The 16,663-nt window shown below is 37.8% G+C and overlaps 1 protein-coding gene across 1 annotated transcript in view; it reads right to left on the reverse strand.

Annotated features, from left to right (window-relative positions):
• The window catches only part of itgb5 (integrin, beta 5), a 35,185-nt gene that overhangs the window by 11,321 nt on the left and 7,201 nt on the right, over nucleotides 1–16,663 (reverse strand). Inside the window, exon 10 of the mRNA XM_043248526.1 lies at nucleotides 12,847–13,276. Within this exon, the coding sequence (XP_043104461.1) occupies nucleotides 12,847–13,276 (430 nt within the window). The remainder of the gene's footprint in view (nucleotides 1–12,846; nucleotides 13,277–16,663) is intronic.

Consider the following 16,663-nt stretch of genomic DNA (forward strand, 5'->3'; position numbering starts at 1 on the left):
AATCATTGTGGTTAATTTGAGTTTCACTGGGTGACTGTCCGTTTGTAGCGTATTACTAACTTCTTCATCAATGAAAGTAGTGTCACTCTGTGTGTCTAGTAAAGCATACACAAGCTGTTCAATGGATGGATTTTTAACTGACGACACCCATACCGTACAATCATAGATGTAATGACTGACTGATCTTCACTGGTGATATTAAGTGACATAGCATTTGTAGTTTCACACTCAAGTGCATGTACATTGCTTACCATGGGCAATGGTCGTTTCTCTGTTTCCGTCTTTGTCATAACTGTAATCATGAAGACATGTGGGATGTCGTAATTTGCATACATCACACGCGTGTCGACGACGACATTCCTTTGCACAGTGGCCTGGTTTTAAACACCCATAACAGAGTTTGTTATCTTTCACATAGGCCCTTCTGTCCTTTAAAGACCTCTCCATGAATTTCAGGCACTTATGAAGCTGATGTTTGTCATCTTCACACAACATGCACTGTGCTTTTAACTGTTCTTTAACTGCTGTTTGTCTGTCATTGTTTACAATTGTTTCAGTCTTAAAGACAATTGCTTTGTTTCTTTTGATTTCCTTTGAGATCCTTCTGTCTTGAGGTAACTCACGAGAATGAAGAGCATGCAATGAAGTGATGGGATTACACATGATTTCTGCTTCTGCTGACATGAAATTGACAAAGTCATGAAAGCTTGGAAACTCCTTTCCATTCATGAGGGCTGTAGTGACCTGACGGTTCCATCTGGAAGCTGCCCAATCTGGAAGTTTCTGTATGAGCTTTTGGTTCTCTTCACAATCGTTTAATATTTCCAGACCTTTAACATGAGGTATGGCTTGCAAACAGGCATTAAGGAAGTCTGCAAATGTTCTCAGACTTTCTGCATCTTTGGATTGTATTTTTCGCCACTTGGAAAGTTTATCCCAAACGCTCTTTGAATGACAAAGGGTTGGCCGTATCTTTGGTTTAGTTTGTCCCAAGCATCTTTATAGGCTTCTTCGTCATTTTTGAAAAAGGTGCCCTCAAGATATTTGTGTGCTGAGCCACTCACATACTTTTTTAAATAATAGAGTTTATCAGCTGCTGGGATGCCCTTTCTATCTATTAATGACATAAATGACGCTTTCCAGTTCACAAACTGAATTGGGTCTCCGCTGAACACTGCGGGTTCAGGTATGGGTAACCTGTTAATGGCTATACTGTCCTGAACTGCTTGAGCAAGATGAGTTACTTCACTGAGAGGTGTTGACTGTACAACATTGCTTTGCTGATGTAACATTTTGTTTCTCTGCTCTTCTTGTTTATTCTGTGTTGACTCACTTCTTGTCTCTTGTTTTATTTCTTCATCATAGGATTTTACTCTGGCACGAGCAACTTCAATATCCTTTTCCACCTGCAGCCGTTCTAGCTCAAACTTTTGAGTTTCTAACTCTCTTCTGAGTTGCTCTTCTAAGGTTCTTATTCTTTCCTTTTGTTGTCTTTCCGTTTCCATCATCTTGTATTCAACCTCTTTTGCAGCCAGCTCTGCTGCAGCATCTGCACGTTGCTTGCAGAACAAGAAGATCCAGAGTGCATGCTGACACTCATTTTTGAAGCAGTTGAACCATATATAGACCGAGCATAACTATGTGCTTTTAGTTCACTTAGACGAACTTTTTCTCTCTCTGCATCAAACTCGCCATCTACAGTTGTCATTCTGTCATACACAAATTTGATGATATCATTGGTCACAGCTTCACATGCATCAATTTTACGTCTTAAATCAGCAGCAGGTGTAACATATTGTCTTATGTCACTGAAAAGTTTCAGAATACAGTTCCTTTTATCCTCAAGAGAGTCAGCAATTTCAGCCAGTTGCTTATCAGTTATGTCTGTTTTTAGGTCTGTCTTGCTTTACGGGCATCTAACTTCCATTGCTCATACAAAGTTATTAACCTTTTTTCTTTCTTACAGCATTCATCTTTCTGATAAGCAAGCATTTTCTCCGTAGGCATACAAGTACGTTCGGAACATCGAGGGAGTTCTGCACTGTCTTGTACATGACACTGTTCTGCAGCAATTTTATCTTTATCTGCACCATTTAGATCCCTTTCCTTTTCTGTCTCTGTCTGAAGCAGGCTTCCAGTTATTTGTTCTTCTGTTTCAATTTCCATACTTAACTTGCCGACTACAGCACAGCGTCGCAGCTCCGTAGACCATCACGCTGATTCTGACGTACTGCCATCCATTTTCCTTTAGTCACGTTGAATCCGTCTGTCAGCACGTGCGGCGAGGATCTGAACCAGCGAAGGTAAAGCTCTTACTGTAGCGGACCCCGTCCGAATGATGGCCGAAACTTTTACTGATGTTTCCAGACTTTTATTTCTGTTCCCTTTCGTCTTCAGAAATCACCGTAAGAGCTGAACAAAGTGATACAAAACGTATATCAACATTACCTGACATATTCAGCGATGCTGACAAAAACACTTGTATTAAATCAACAGCGTATAAAAAACACAAACCTTATGCCTTTTCGGGGGGTTGCTAAATAAACTTGTTACATCCCTTTCGTGAACGAGTTTTAAGCCGTCATGAAGCGTTCACTCTCCCATTCCCCTTCTCTCTTTAGCGCCGTGCGTTGTGAAAAGCGGATTTTGTTTCAAAATAAAAGTCCCCCATAAACAACGAAAACAATTTGGTCATTAAACATTAAATATTACAAAGGCAACACCAAACAAAATAAATTAAAATTAACTCTTATTAAAGCCTGTTACACAAGGAATCCTTATAAAAAAATAATTAAAAATAATCCAACTGTTTTCAACAATAATAAATAATTATTCAAGCAGAAAATAAGCACATTAGAATGTGATACTTAATGAAAAATGCCTGCTGAAAACTCAGCACTGCCATTACAGCAATAAATTACATTTATAAAATATATTAAAACTGAAAACATTTCAGTGTTACTCTTTCACTGTATTTTAAAAACGTACTGACCTCAAACTTCTGAATGGTAGTTAAAATAATGAGAAAGGTATCTCTTTAAAGATATTGCACATTTTCCCACCTACTGTGAGAGATGCTGTTTGCAACCTAATCTTGTGAGAAAAGAAAGTTAAATTACTCTCGAGATGATCAGATTTGACACTGAGAGAAGTGAGGGATGTTGTGTTTGATGTGCGCACACACACACACACACACACACACACACACACACACACACACACACTAAAACTGTCCAATAAGGCCATGCTGGTCAGCTCCCACACAATAAAATGTTGATTGTGGTACCACAGCAGAACTAATGCAATCCAGGAATGTGTAACCACTGAATTCCTTTTTGACAGACACCAAATTCTCCTAAAAGACATAAAAGTAAGCGGCTCCCCATTTATAATTAAGAGGAAAAAACATGTTAATTATTATTACTAATTAAGTATAATTTTTTTCGAAATAAGCCAGACCGTAAAGTCCAAGTACGGCAGGGTTATGAAAAATAAGGAAGATAAAATCCTCTGAAAGTTACATCTAATGTTCCCTTCCATAGGGTGTATTCTGTTTGAGACTTCCTCCACTGAACACCTTTTCTGAATGAACGAACTACTGAACGGATCTGGTATGAACAAGGGCACGTTGTGGCGTGTTTTCCACACCTGTTTTCTTAATCTCTTTTTAAAGCAGCGTGTATGTTTGATGGTACTGTTACTTTAAAACAGCAGCATCCACAGGCTTCACCTTCAGTGTTTTTACCACCGACATTCAAAACCGACAGTCTTTAGATGCAATGTGTTAAGCTAAGACATCAAGCAATCATCTGAACACAAATAAAATGAAAAGAGCCAGAGAATCCACGCAGACCTGCTCTCCCAGCATTCCTGAATCCAGTCTTTTATTTAGGTCACTGAGTTAATGTGCTGTTGCCATGCCAGAAAGGCAGATCCATGTTTGAAAGCCTCTGGGAATGAGTCTCAGCCCGTTTCAACCACATCCACAGTCGAACTACACAAATTCACACATGAGCGAGTCCAAAGCCACGCAAGCACCGAAGTATGTCAATTACTGTCGACCTCAAGTATCAGGTTTATTTAAGGGTGCAAAGTTTCACAGTCAACAGAGTCTGTGCTTGTAAACTGTAGTGTTTGAGCAGCGTAAACTTGAGCTCTACTGCGGTGAAGTCTTCATGAAGGACATCTTTATGTGATGAAAATGCCATTTTTCCAACTTTAACAATATTAAAATGTGTTAGATTGTGAAGAAAATACGAGGCTTGTAATCGGTCATAAATTATAACGCCCAAGTCACGAAGTCACAAATAAAATTAAAAAAAAAAAAAAAACTGACCAAAATATTTGTATTTTTGATAGGGGAAAAAAGTGAACAAATAAATTATTTCTATAAATCAATTTTAACAATTTCAATAAAGCTCAAAAGAAAACAAAAACTTAGAAAGTTAGAAAGCTAACTGAACTATACTGAGTGGTAAAATAAACAAAGGTCTGAATCTATTATAATATTACTGTAAAAATATTAAACAGAAATATTAAACATAAAAAACTTGTCAAAAACAAATAAAATTACAAACTACAACTAAAGCAGAAACTGGAATTTTAAAAGTTATTTAAGAGAAACCATAAACCCTTTATTAGTTCTACTAAAATACTAAAAACAATGCATATTACACCAAAAAAATCTTGGGTAAAAAAAAACAAGGATTTTCATCATTCTCAATTTCTAAAAGTACACCACATGAAGTTTAAACTGTAGCACATTTACTGTACAATATCTTTTTTTTTTTTAAAGTATGTAATTACCTCTCTGACGCCGAACAAGCTATACATTCCAGTCCTGCAGAAACCATTTGTCTATTACTGTACTGAAGTGCTAGCGGTTGACTGATATGTTGACCCTGACCTGTCCTTCCTGTTATAAAGACCTTTTTAGCCACTGCAGGCCCACAGGAAGTGTAGATCTTGCCGCTGAAGCAACAGGAAGGACATTCCTCTTTATACTGTAACACTCCAGACTGAGCGCTTCATTTGGCTCCACTCAAACACTTTAAAATTAAATGCTTAAGCTATTCTAGTGTATAATCACGCTCTCCTCAGTTCACAGTGAAGAGTCACTGAACTTATTGAACCATGATGCATCTGTCTGCAGACACCAGAGAGAGATACAATTACAGCGAAGACACAGGGAAAGCTCACGGGGTCAATATCAAGTGGACATCGCATTTCTTATTAGACATGAGACTTTTTAGCAGTTCAAAATGGACAGCCGATTTCCACATTTTTAAGACCAATCAAAAGAACTGGGGTAAGTAAAAGTTTAAAAGCATTCATTCATTAGAAATTAAAATAAAATCTTTTTGCAAAAGCCTTAACAGTCGCTTGTGATCAGTTTAAGGTGCTCTAAAGAATAAAGGAATACATTACGCATGCATGTAGTTTGCAGTAGAGGACAGACTCGCAGACGTACTTCGGATCTGAGTTATAAAACATAATGTGGTCAAGGCTTGTGGTTTCTGTGTCCTTCTTGTGGTGGTAAACTTGAAATAGATCCTCTTTTGAATCTGCGAAACACCCAGAAAGCCCTGTAATCACAGGGGTGCAGTGAGAGCACAACCTCTGCCACGTTCTAGTTCCACCCAGTGTGGAACCACCAGCACAGCACGCTTCTGCATCAGGGGCATTTCACTTCCCTGTCAGGAGCGGGTGGCCTTCTGAACTGCTGATCAAACAATAAGCAAATTACTTGACATTCCAGCAGTCTATATATTCACAAAAACGTAGCACCGCAGTCTCTGTGGTCATTCTTCCTTCCCTACGAAAGAAGAAATCGACAAGTGCGGGTGACACAGAAGGAGGCCGTTTTTTGTGCATGTAATTTGCCACCACGTTCAGAGGGACGTTTAAGGCGCTATAAAACATTATTTTGATGGAAAGTCATTCATAAGGAGCAGTAAGCAGACAAACGTCGAGCCAAAAGAGTCGAAAAGGACAAATAAAAGCAAAATTAGACTGTTTTTTGATGTTAAATTGCTTTTCCAAGGAGTTCTATGATATTTGGCAGAGACCACAGAGACACAACATTATTCATCCATAGTTGATGATGCTTCTGGGAAACAGGCTAAAGGGGTTAATTTTATAGGAGTCATCCAGTTTTCACAGACCCCTAATCAAGCACTGATCTGATAAAGTGTGCTAAATGCATAACACAGCAATGTTTCCCACTTGTTCTCTCAGACACCAAAGGAACAGTTTGTACTTCTCTGTTCTAGGCCATTACTAGGAAAAATACACAATAACGTTCAGTCAGTCCATTTTTTTTCCTCCATGTTTTTCTAGAAAGTACTAAGGCTGTACTTATTTGATCAAACCTACTGTCAAAACAGTAATGCTGTTAAATCATTAAAAAATTACTGTTTACTGTATAATGGTCATATAGTTAAGAAAAACAAATCTAATCTGCTTTCAGTGTGAACAAAGCCATAGATTCTTGCTGTGCGCGTGTAATGGACCCTCACGGAAGCTCCCAACCAGACTAACTGCTCCTTGCTTCTTCTTATTGTTAAATGACTTCCATTCCGTATTTCCACACTGTGTGCCATTCTTTTTGGTCAACAACACGCAAGCACAATGTGTTGTCTGACTTTACTTTGCAGGAACAGTGTGACCTCTGTGCGTTTAGCTTTTACAACTCATTTGTCAATAGAGAAACATGTGCAATGCAAGTATGTAGGCCAGGAGACGGCAAGCTGCCTCTTGTACTTACGTCTCTTGAGTGGTGACGAGGCTTTGGCAGCAAAAATAAGAAGGTCTATAGATGCTGGACATGTGGTGTCTGTTCCCTTTACAAGATTCCTTAGCAACCAGGAAACCTCAATGTAGTCCAAAGTGAATAAAACTAGAAGTTAAAAATAATTGTGAAATGACTCTCACATGTTTCTCCACTTAATGAGGAGCACATCTGAACTCTTACAAAGCCTTTTGAGCAGATAAAATATATTTGAGATAATTGTTGCAGTCAGAAGTTTTGTCTCATGTGACTGCAGGGCAAATCATCTCATGCTCCGGAGACGATAACAATTACAGAGCAGGGGGTAAGAGATAAATACGGGTTTCTTCTGCTACACAGCCTTCTGACGCCTTTTAAATAAACAGGTAGGCTGAGGACAACAATGCACACAGTGATGCAGATTAGCTTTAAAAACATGCACTATAGTTTGGGCCTGTGGTACATCTATTAGGTTTCTGGTTAGGAACAAGCTCACGTGCTTTCCTGGTTGCTTTACTGCTGGTATGGTGTAAGGCTTCCACTAATTACCGTTTAATGAACTACAACATGTTTCTGCTGCTCTACAGCATGTGTGTGGGAAGTGCAAGGGCAAAGAGCCAAAAACCACCATGTGTAAAAGTTTTTTAACATATTTGTTAGAAATGCATAACAGTTCTGTAGTTTGACTTAAAATTAAAACTAAAAATAAAAAAAAGACTGACTAATCCTATAGTCTAGAAAATATCTGATGTTGCACGTGTTGGCAGACTTTGATTCATTACTAATTTGTTACCCTTTGTTGACTTTGCCAATGCCAAAATTGGATGCATGAGATATCTTTCTGAGGGAATTATGTACATTCAAAAAACAACTGTCAACATCAGGATATCAGTATTATGTCTTGCTACTATATAAACAAAATACTAGTCCATTTTCAAAAATGGTCATTTGAACATTTTGACATGGAAAAACTGTTATTTCATTACGAGAGCTAGTCCTAAAATTAGAGGGACGGTAATCCCACTGTAGCAATATGGTCACTTAAAGACAGATTTGAAAAGCAACTAAACAAGACCAAAATGAACGAGTTTGTTTGTGTTTTCCCAGCCCTTGAGGAGACAGCTGAGATTTGTTTTTTAGCACTGGCTGATTGCAGTTTGTACAGTGATGACGCTGCAAGACCATCTAATCTGACAGCAAACTCCAATACCACCCAATTTCATACACTGACGTCTAATGTCTTTTAAAAGTATTTTATGCATTTAAATACGGATAAATGAGAATTCACTAAATATAAATGTAATGAAAAAAAAATGCATTCTATTATAATACACTAAATGAAAATTTTGTTATTTTTCCACATTTTTCCACAGATGGTAAACAGTATTTTTATATTACTTCAGGTATATTCAAGGTATTTTTTTTACAGGTGGTTTTAGACGCCACTGTAAAACAAGATTTGCACAGGTCAAAAACATATCCTCGGGGTACAAATACTTTCACCAAATGCATCATATTAGTGTCACTCAAATATGAACCGCTGCATCAAATCATGCACGGACATGCATGAATCCATAAAATCTCTCGCCATCTCGACCTCTGTTCTGCCCAAAGGGCAATGCTTTTTTTAATCTTATATTCTAGTTTCTAATACAATACCTAGCAGCTGAGATTTAGGGTGTGGATGCACATGTAACATCAATTCATAAGGCATCATATTTCAAAGGGTGAATACGAATACTCGCAAACCACTATCATGAGTAGCTTTTGAAATTTTTTTTTTAAACGTTGTGTGTAAAACAGGTTTGGCATTTAAAATGCATGACAAAAAAGTCAGTCAGAAGTGAGGTAGGAATCCTGGGAAATGCTTTATTTGTTGAGCAAGTCAATCCAGGTCCCTGAGGCTCCGAAAAGATCCACTTTCCATCCGGACAACGTTTGTTCAACTGAGCCCTTCATTTTACTGGTGCATTTAGGGTTGCTTTTTCAGATAGTAGAGCACAATACCCAATAAACTCAAGTCTTTTTTAAAATGCCTCAGTTGAACTCAATAGACCCATTGCTTGCAAACTGAAAAAAAAAAAAAAAATCATTGTCATAACCATAAAAATAATAATAAAAAAAAATAAAAGAATAATAATAGTCCCTAGTGTCCTTTTTTTCTTTTTTTTTATAAAAACAACATTGTTGCCAATGAAAGGTCCTGAAGAAGTATCTTTCTGCCAGCACGAGTGCTATTATCGCAAATCAGAAATGAAACCTATTCCAAAGTCTTATTTTGCTTATGGCTCTTGACGGCTCTATTGTTCAACATGTGATCACACTGCTCTCTTAAATCGTCCAACCAGGCACAAACCACGCCACACCACAAACAAAACAGATATGAAAGAGCTCTGCTACTATGACAATAAAATAAAGCATGCTAGACTTTCCTGTATTTTTTTGATGATGTTAAAGCGGTGAAGGCCTTTTTTTGTTTGTTTGCTTCTGAGGTTGCGGTGTTGCCAGGTGCTGATGTCATTTACTGTGGTAAATGAGGATGCAGGGGTGTGGAAAAAATGTGTCAATGGTCTGTGTACAGTTACAGAGAAGAGTTGCTGGAATGTTCGACAAACGTTAAATGGAACCACATTACATCCCAATTACAGCATATGTTTGGTATTCAACATACAAAATCTCTTCTGCTCCATGTGAATAAAGCTAACATCTGTAAGTATCTGGAAAAACTGCTCCAAATAAACCAGGTGTCTAACATATTTCTTGGATAGACTGCAAATGTTTTGAGCAAAAACAACATATATACCCACAACAACAATCATCACTCCTGATACATGTCAGTTTAAACCCCTTGCATGATTGTATACTGCATGGGGTCAAGGGTCAGTAATATATGGGGTCAAGGCTCCTATGCTCACCAAAGATGGATTTATTTGATCAAACTTTTGCTCAAACATTATTACTGCGCAATGTTACGACAATGAAAAAAAAAAATTCTGTGATGGCAACGCTACATACAGTCTAATTGTATTACCACTATAATCACGTAAATAAATTATGTGAAATCATGACACCAAAAAAAAAAAAATAAAAATATTGGGGTAGCATTGGTTGCATGCTCCATTCCCATTACTTGGAATTTTCTAGAGAAAGCTTTACAACAAACATAAACATGTTTAATTGACTAGGTCTGCACAAACCACAACAACAAGGTTGAAGATTAACAAAAAAAAAAAAAAATACATTTGTGTGTATGGGGCATTCAGTTGCTATTTCTGTCTCTCCCTGTTATTAAGCAATTTAAAATCAGCAGCAGATGCAAAGAACAAGACTACAAAGCTGAGGTTTACCAGAGGCTCCATCAAAAACAGCTCAATAGCTTTAACATACTGTCACTTCTCACACGTCTGAGGACTCAGAGAGCTATGCTATTGTGCAGAGATTTAAAACATATGTCTATTAATGAGGAAACCGTTGACTGACACGAGGCACGTGATCTAAAAGAAAGAAAAATCCATTGTGCACTTCCAACTGCAGTCACACTAAATCATAAGAAGTCCAGCAGATTAAAAATCTTTCATTGTGACAGCTGAGCGCAGACTAAATTTTCAAACACAAAGGACACACAAAGGTTTTTCTGTAGAAGTCCTTCAGACTGCTATCAGCACGACAAGGCCAGGCTGATCACATCCAACCCACAAAATGCAAACCTTAAAATGATACATTTAGATAGATGCACATATTTAAAGCTAAAAACTGCTATAAAATGTCTCATGATTTTTAATTCTGGTTAATCAATCACATCATTCCGCTGTCAAATATATCAGTCTGATGTCTGAGAAGCTGTACTAAGCTGATAGCAGGATCACCAGCTGACTCTGCTTTACCCCTTAAATATCTCTATATATACAGAAAGTTGCTACTTCGATCCTATTCAAGACACTTTGATCCAACGGTCCAGGGTGACCTCTAAATCTTATTTTGCTACTGTTATTGAAAATGCTGTTTCAAGTACCAGCAGGGTGTGGAGAATGATACACAAATAAGGGTACAGCTGAGAAAACCATGTCGACGGCACTTCCATTAAAAAGAGTGTTTCAAGAAAAACAAAGTTTGGTTTCTCCAGATGAATCAACAAGTGACTATTCTTAAAAGAACGATAATAAGAGAGCTTATGGTTATTTTAAAGTCCTGTTTACAATTAAATGGCTTTAAAAGAGTCATTAAAAAGTAACCTTGAAAAATAATCTCTATTGTATACACCTACATATGGAATGTGGCTACAAAGAGTTACGCAACACCACCTTCAAACTGCTTATTCTTGCCCAATTGTATAGTACTGAGAAGCCCAGTGACCGAACTTATTCAGCACAACTTCCTCCTGACCCTTCAAAGGTCATGTTTACTCACCTCATTTTATCACAATCATCAATGCTGCACAGCAAACAAGACTCTTAAGATTAAGATGCAAGCAAATAAAAGGCAAGACATGCCTTAACATTGATTATTCTACTTGAATGTAAAAAAAAAAAAAAAAGAAAAGAAAATTAACAGTTCAGATTTTATTTCTAAAAACATTTGATAATTAGAATAGATAAGACTGAACTGCAGCCTTTCAATATTAATTGCTACACTATTTAAATCTTAATTGTGCAGTCTTGCAGTCTTTTATGAAAATTATGAAAAAGGAGGATCTTATGCTTGGTTTGATTTACATGTAACACGATTTCAAAAAAAGGAATCCATCAAAGAGCAAAAAAAAAAAAAAAAAAAAAAAAAATTCTTGATATTGGTTTGCTGTGTATCCTAGATCTATAAAAAGATATTGGTAATCTATAAAAGGCTGATAATACATTCTAAGATATTAGCAATCTTCTTTATTCTTATGAAGTGCAATAAAGTGCTCCATACAAATCGACAGATGTTTCATAGACCTTCCTCAGTAGAATGTGAACAATGAGGATGGTCCTGCATGACTGAAATGTCTATTGACTGTAAATGTAAATTATGAAAATTAACCATGGTTTTACTACAAAAAAAACCCCAAAAAACAGATTAACCATGGTTTTCTGCACTAACCACAGAATTTTTAGTAAAACGGTGGTTATACAAAGAGTAATAAAAAAAATAATAAAACTATAATAAAACCTTGGTCAATTTTCATAAGAGTTAGTTTTACATTACAATTTCCCTCATAACCCCCTATTTATAAAACCATGACTTAGAATAGATTAATCTCAATTGGCCTGCCAGTCTGAGCAACCCGAACACTTTTCTGATAAACAGTAGCTATAGGACTTGACATGCACACTTCCATCCTAAACACCTTGCAACTCACCAACGACTAAACAAACTGCTCTCACCAGAGCATGGCCAAATCAAAATGCCACAAAGCACGTTTATGAGGCATTTAACAAGTGAACGAAACCTACAAAACTCTCTCATCAACATTTGCCTTTTCCCACAGCCATTATTAGCGAGTTTACAAGAATTGTCCCAGTTAATTCACCATGGCAAAGCGGTGCGAAAAAGCATAATCACCCAGATTCATTAAGGGCTCATTACTGCAGAGGAGTTTTACTTTACTACACAGAAGAGCTTTCCATGGCTGAGATAGCAGGAACAGGAGACATTCTCGATTCTACCAATGACATTATTGCTACAAAGGCTCAACAAATGTCCATTTTGTGCTGGGCTGACAGTTTCTGCTGACTAAAGAAAAACACAGAGCTTTATTACTCATAGACCAGCTATTGTGTGCATGGATAAACAAATGCAGCCTTCTACAAAGCTCTCACTGTGGCATGGCAGAGATGCGTCCTGTGGAGAGGAAGAGATGGGGTGCCAGCCAACTGCTCTTTGGCAAGAACTGATCAAATGCATCTGGCACAAATGTAGCATCCTGAACAGGCCCATAACAAGCCAAATAAGCTGAAAGGTTTGAGACAATGCTGGAAAACTAGGGCATACACCATAAACCTCCACATTCTGTACATTCACTAACACAAGGTGCAATTCAAAATGCCTTGTAGAAATGAAATGCATTGCGCATCGCAATCACATAAATTCTTTCTCCTCACCTGAGCACAGTATACCCTTGTGTCGGGCACAGGAGAAGTCGTCACACTCGCAGAAGGTGCCGTAGATTTTGCCAAACTCGGATTCGTAGCAGAGGCATTGGTTACAGCTGCATTCTCCACGGCCGCTGCAGACCTGCTTGCCCTCTGCCTCTCGGCAGGCACTGAGGTGCTGGTGGTCGACCTCACCCTCCTCACACTCGCAGCGGGCCCCCAGGTAGCCAGGCTCACAGTGGCACATCCCGCAGCTGTAGGTTCCAGCGGAGTTGCAGCGGCTGCTGTTGATCTTGGTGTAATATGTGCAGCTGCAATCACAGCGGTAGTCCACAGAGACCTCCAGACGGTCTTTAAAACCAACAGGCCTGATGGTGAAGCTCTTTCTGGTGCCTTTCGGAGGACATCCCCGAGCGTCTACAGTTATGTTGAAAGAGACCTGCAAGAAAAGACATGCAACTTACTTTCTTGTATTTAAGACCAAAAACACAAATATCCCAAATCAAAGGCTGCATTTCAAAGCCAGCGGCATTTAGAAGACCGTCCCATTTCAAAGGCTCCTTCAAATGTGGCCTGCCTTGAAACGTGTGCTTTGTTTCCTAGGCCATGAAGCATACAAACAAAAAAGAAATTTGAAAAATGCGACCAATACTTCACTTAAGTTGACTAATATCTTAAGCAGCAAATTTATAGATTTATTTAAAGGGATATTCACCCAAAAATTTAAATTCTGTCATTAAGGACTTGTTCCAAAACCATAAGACACAAATTAATGTATTTTTGATCAAATCTGAGGGCTTTTTGAGTTCTGACTAACTGAAATATTCAAAGCTCAAATATGTAGTAAGGACATTGTTAAAATAGTAAAGTAAATTAAAGTAAATTGAAAAGATTGAGTCATGGCTCCTGTGAACGGCGGGGGAAGCTGACGAGGAAGAGAACAATTCTTGAATAGACTCCTAATATTTGTTTTCTTTACACACAAAAAGTATTTTTGTACACAACTACTGAGTGCTACAGGGGTGACATTTTTACATTTTTTTAGACTTTGGTTCCCTTGACAAAAAGCCAATTGGGTTTCCATTGGCTTTTGGATTACTGCTGAAAAATTTCAACAAAAACAAATTTTTAAAATAAGTTTGCAATAGCATGGGTATAAATACAACTACAAGCCTGCAAAAGCAGATTTAGTAGATGAGCTTCCATGCTTGGTGTAATGTTTAAAATCCCCAAAGTCCCATTTAGCCAATTGCTGGCAACTGTCCTTTTAAGACACATAAGCGCCTTATAAAAATAGATAAATCACAAGTGAGGTATTATGAATTTAATGCTGCATAATAATATATATATATATATATATATATATATATATATATATATATATATATATATATATATATATATATATATATATATATATATATCTTGAGCTTGTGTTAAACACAAACCTTTTAGCCAAAACATTATTTTGGGACAACTAAAGCAAAGGTTCAACCATGCAAACTCAGAGACTTCACTGATGTAGATCATACTCGTCAGATTAATCACAGATCTTCAGATCAGACGACAGACAGACTCCACCCTGATGATCACCACCCAGAGGAAGGAAGTATAAACATCAGAGGCTTCATCTAGCCCTTCCTAGCCTAGACTTGATCAACATCAATCAATTTATGGTGATGGAGAGATAAAAATTTGAAACTCATTTCTCAGATATAGTATTCCACTTGAGATGTGGTGCAACTTTTTTTTACAGCTGTACTCAATTTATGCAACATGCAGTGCAAAAGAGCCTTTATCACTTCAATTCTTTTCCCAGAATTGAGCAAATTTGATGTGCAGATCCTCAAGGGCAGAAAACCCGACACTTTCAAAAACATGTAGCCTGGTTGGCCTTTGATTCAGAACAGCCCAGGGGAGCGGACAAGCCCGACATGCTGCGTATGAACACTTTGAAGTAGTGTTTCACATCAGTGAGCCCTCCAGACCCGAGAGTCTAAAGCTCAGAGCCAAACACTAGGCCACAGAGGGTCATACTGGTGGAGGTAGACTAGAGGCTCACATGTCCACATGCCCCCTAATCACAATGAAAGGCTACGGCTGTCACAGAAGCTATCTGAATGAAAAAAGGGGTTGCTGTTACTTTGACTGGTCTCTCTACAGAAAAGTAACAGCCTAAAGAAAACACAAGCAAGACAATTCATAAATTCAAAATGTATACATGTGTACTTTTGCAGTTATTCATGTGGACAAGGTTTTTGTATGGGCATCACAACGGTTCATGAAATCATAAATAACTGGTAACAATTTGGACCTGTTTGGACTTGTCACAGACAGACAAAAGTGCAGCAATAGTTATTTCCTCAATGAGGCAATGAGCTGCAGAATTGGATTAAGGAGACATGTGAGTCACGAGTACATGGCAATGGTTAGATGAAGACAGAAAGCAATTAAAAAAAAAAAAAACCCTCCATGAAATCTGGATGGTTGGGCAGAGGAAGAGGTGGAGTGGACATTATATAAAGATGAGCCATCACTGGTCAAAAGTGACCATGGCATTTGGCATTCATTTGCTTCAGAGCAGCAGCAGCAAACTAGAAACGATCTTGATTTCATTTTCTAGAAGCAGAAAACAACATGTAGACAGGCTGCCTGTAGAAAAACGTGAAATATTCACACTGCATGCTAGACATAAAACTGGAGTAGCAATAGCAGTTGAAATAAATAAAACTGAAATAAATTAGACGAAAAACTGTTATACTGAACTGCACATGCATAAAATCGTAAAAAGTATAAAAAAATCTAAATCAAAATTATACATAATTATCACTATTTAAAAAATAAAAGCCCATAACAGAATTACTACAATTAAAAAAATATATAGAAAAAAAATAGATAAAAGCTAATGAAAATAAAAGTAAGCTATTTAAATGGTACTAAAAATAACACCTGTATAATACTAAAATATCTTTGGCACTCTGAATACACTTTTGGGGTTATTTTTGTGATGCCTGGTTGGATGGTAATACTAATTCTTTTTCAAACACTTCATAGTAATTAGTCAGAATAACATAAGTTCTATTTGAACACTTACTGCTGTATCTAAAACATATTGCTATAGGAGTAAATTTGTAGTTGTGCTCCTGTACACCTCCCCATTGCATAGTGCTCTTGCATTTGCACAATGGTTATCAGAGCTTTATAAATCCATGGCAAACAAAGTCTATCCATAAGTAAACTGATGTTTCCTGGGACACCAGGCAGCTTTATATAGGATTAGACGAATGTGTTATGTATGGGGCATTTTAGTAGTCTCTAGGGGCTTGAATCTACTTCTGTGAAAGGAATCTAAGCTTAACTTTAGAATCTGGGCTACCGCCTCTGTATCTAAGGCCTGTGTTTTTCACCCAGAAAGAGCCCTGCACCATTGTGTGATCCCATTGAAATGCAGCAACAGACTCCTCAGAGCGTTCGGCGGAGGACCGTAAGTGACGCATGGGATTCTGTTTGGGTTGTGCTCCCCTTTCTAAACCCATGATTGGCACTTGGGCACGGTGTGACAAATTTCCCTCGTGGATGAGACAAAAAGGCCCTGGTTCTATTGGAGCGGCCAGAGAAGATTGGGTTGCTCCATTCAGAGAGGGTATTCAGCTCTACCCCTCCACTTTCCCTCACGATGCTTTTCTACATTCAATTAGGCAGAATGGGAATGGTACAGGCAAGAGTGGAGAACTCTGCTTGAATCCAAGGGTCAGATCACTGCATGGTACCAAGTACCAAGTAGTCCTATAGAAGATAGATTTGCAATGTCCATTTAAATTAGAAT

Source organism: Puntigrus tetrazona, chromosome 9 (assembly GCF_018831695.1).
Source record: "Puntigrus tetrazona isolate hp1 chromosome 9, ASM1883169v1, whole genome shotgun sequence".
Classification (NCBI taxonomy): Eukaryota; Metazoa; Chordata; class Actinopteri; order Cypriniformes; family Cyprinidae; genus Puntigrus; species Puntigrus tetrazona.